Source organism: Olea europaea, chromosome 7 (assembly GCF_002742605.1).
Source record: "Olea europaea var. sylvestris chromosome 7, O_europaea_v1, whole genome shotgun sequence".
Lineage (NCBI taxonomy): Eukaryota > Viridiplantae > Streptophyta > Magnoliopsida > Lamiales > Oleaceae > Olea > Olea europaea.
The window spans coordinates 8,377,073-8,380,564 of record NC_036243.1 but is presented as its reverse complement, the minus strand read 5'-3'; the positions used below and the strand labels follow the sequence as shown (position 1 = coordinate 8,380,564).

General features: G+C 38.7%; 1 protein-coding gene across 1 annotated transcript; it reads left to right on the top strand.

Moving 5' to 3' along the window:
• Positions 1 to 373: 373 nt before the first annotated feature.
• On the top strand, positions 374 to 2,397 carry LOC111397861. Its single transcript, XM_023024831.1, has 6 exons — positions 374 to 386; positions 447 to 703; positions 804 to 944; positions 1,065 to 1,137; positions 1,293 to 1,473; positions 1,515 to 2,397. Exons 1-6 carry the CDS (start codon positions 374 to 376, stop codon positions 2,395 to 2,397), a joined length of 1,548 nt encoding a protein of 515 aa, XP_022880599.1.
• The last annotated feature ends 1,095 nt before the right edge of the window (positions 2,398 to 3,492 follow it).

Here is a 3,492-nt window from a genome sequence, read left to right as displayed (position 1 = left end):
ATCGTCCAAATATCCTGAGTTTTTTGAATCCGCCCTGGATCAGTAGGGTTAATTGATGAATTGTAGTAGCCTTATCCCTTTTGATGGATAGAATATTGGCATTCTTTTGAAGCAAAAATTGGAAGTTAATAAGATCCAACTATATGATATCAAACCGAATTTTATTTTATTTGGTTTAGATTAAAGTTTTACCTTCTATAGTTAATTAACAAGAAAAATTCACCCATAGATCTCAGTTGTAATTGATAACATGGCTTGAGCAGAACACTTTGTGTCTTTTCAGGTTCATTCTGACTTTCTGCATAATATTTTTCTTTCAATCTTATGTACTGTTCTGTTACATATTTAAACTTTTGTTGTTAAGTTACCCTATATGAGTTGCACAGGTAATAAATAATTTCCTAATTTGTAAGTTGCTTGCTTTTAAAATTTCATTTTCGTTGCAGAGTACGTGTGCTATTTGCTTGGGTACTGTGACAAAAGGGCAAGCCATATTTACAGCCGAGTGCTCCCATTTCTTCCACTTCAGCTGCATTGGCAACAGTGTTACATGGCTATTACAATTGCCCTATTTGCCGTGCCAAATGGAATTGTCTCCCATTCACCATGCCCAAATCCGACACTAACATTCCTCTCCCACAATTCCCTACTTCCTTCTCCAATGTATCTCAACAATCGGTGCTGCCACCCCCTCCATCTGAGCGTGAGTCCCTTGTTTTCTCTGATGATGAACCCTTACAACAATCGCTGCTGATCCTACATCTTCTGCTTCACTTACTGGTCTGCAAAGTGTCAATATAAAGTCCATTCCTGAGCGTTCCGTGATTGCAGCTTCAGAATCCATCCTTCCATTTGCAGTTCTTGTTGGAGTACGTGCACCTCCATTACCAGATAATGCACGTCACCTTGAGCGTGCACCTATTGACCTTGTTATTGTACTAGATGTTAGTGGCAGCATGTACGGCTCAAAGTTACGTCTTCTGAAGCGTGCTATTCACTTTGTCATAGATACCTTTGGGCCCGTCTGATGACTTTCGATAGTTTCTTTCTCGTCTGCTGCTCAGAGAATCTTTCCCTTGCGTAGAATGACTAGCAATGGCCGTGAAGATGCTAAAAGGGCTGTGATTCACTTCAAGCGTGTGGTTTGACTACTATTGTGGAAGGTCTGAAGAAGGGGGTTCGGGTCCTTGAAGAAAGGCATCAATGGAATCCTGTTGCTAGCATCATATTCTTATCTGATGGGAAGGATACTTGTTAACATAGGTCAATGTTTTGAAATTCCTCAAATCCAGGACAAAATCTCGAATATCTACATCTTTTGCCTGGTTCCATCTGTCCTAGAAACAGAGGAAGCCAAGATGAAAGCCAACATCAAACATTTGTAGTCCACACATTTGGTTTTGGTACAAATCATGATCCTGTTGCCATGCATGCCATTTTCGATGAATCAGGTGGCACCTTCTCCTTCATCGAGTCTTATGAAATGGTGCAAGATGCTTTTGCAAGCTGTATAGGTGGTCTTCTAAGCGTGATGGTTCAAGAAATGCAAATAACTATGAGATCGCATCAAATGGTGTTGAAATCATATCAATTCCTTCAGGAAGATATGGAAGTGAAATCTCTGAGCAAGGATGTCCAGCAGTAATCAACGTTGGGGACTTGTATGCAGACGAGGAAAAAGAATTTCTGATCAGCTTGTCAGTTCCAGTACTTCGAGTTGCTATAGATGAAGAAAATGAGGGAAAGACATTACTTTTGGATATAATGTGTTCTTATAGAGATGTTGTATCAAAAGAGATAGTGCGTGTAGAAGGTGACCTAGTCGAAATACATCGATCGAAAGTTGTGCCCCCTGCAGATACCACAGTTTACTTGGAAGTGGATCGGCAGAGAAATCGCCTGTCGGCAGCAGAAGGCATTGCAGAGGCTCAAAGGATTGCAGAGACTGGAAATCTAAGTGATGCTCGGGATCTACTGACAACAAGGAGAACAAGAATACGTGCTTCAATATCTGCCCAAGCAGGGGACTGTCTCAGTATCTGGCTTGAATCCGAGCTTAAAGAAACTGAACGAAGAATGGGAAGTCGTCAGTTGTATAGCCGAGCAGGGCGAGCTTATGCACTCTCGGGAATGAGCTCACATGCTTATCAAAGAGCTACAACTAGAGGGAGTGTAGTGCCGGGAGCCGAAGCACAGAGAGACACGGGCTCTGCTAGTGCTGTCCCTACTAATTTATCTGCTCCAGATGCAAATAATGCTAGTTTTAGTGCATACACAACTCCCAATATGGCCGATATGGTGAATAAATCTATGCAACTCAACGAGTCAAGAGCTCCTGCTCCTGCTCCTGCTCCTGCTCCTGGCCCTGACTCCCACTCTGACTCCAACTCCACATGAATAGAGTATGTTATTACTGATCAGATATAGTATCTGCTGGACTGACCTTGAATCCTTGATAAAACTTTAGAGACTAAATTCTATAGAGTTGAGTTTCTCTTGAAGATTAATTGAATGGTGATTGTGCTTTGCTTGGCCTATTTCTCTGTTTGTTTACCTGTATAATTTCTTTCTTGTTATGTGTCAGTACTGTACATGGGCTGGAATGTGTATAGTGTTCTGTTTGCCATTTTATTGGACTAGGAACTTTATGTTTATTTTAGTTGTGCTTGGTGAAGCAATAGGAGCGTTACTTAGTGCATGTTTGGGAAGTGATTATAAATTTTAGATCCTAGGAAATATGTGGTAATAAATGCTTTATTTTAAAATTGTTTTATGTGAAAGGATCGTAACCCCTGTCTAGTATCCATTGTCATAGAAGTTGTTCCTCGGAATGATTATGGTCCCATTTCTCAAGGATACCAGATAATAAATCCCCTAAACTATGGGAGCTAAGCGAAAGAAAGCAGCTTTTAAAATGTATAATTTCAATCAATATTTTGTATTTTGACCCTCATTATTCACTTAAACTAATTTTTTCACCCTCATTACTTCCTTTTTAACCCGATCTCCAGGATCTTTAGTTGTTTGATTGCCCTTACACTTGACTCATCTCATTCTCGCATAGAATGTTCGTTATGGAGGATTAGATAAATATATTTTTTGTTACACTGTATAATATTTGATACATTAAACATACACTTAACAAATTCTAAGTTTTTCTCTCAAACCACTAATTGGTTGGCAAGAATTTCACATCAATGGCACACATAGTTATCTAATAACATTATTTAGCCCATGTTTGATTTTGATTTAAAAAAATCAAAATTTTAGTAATTTTTCATAAACGATGATAAAAACGTGGTCTAAAAAGTTGATAAAGTTGTGGGCACCGTAATTAGTTGGCAAGAATTTCACATCAATGGCACACATATTTTATCTAATAACATTATTCAGCCCATGTTTGATTTTGATAAAAATCAAAGTTTTAGTAATTTTTCATAAAAGATGATAAAAACGTGGTTTAAAAAGTTGATAAAGTTGTGAGTACCATAA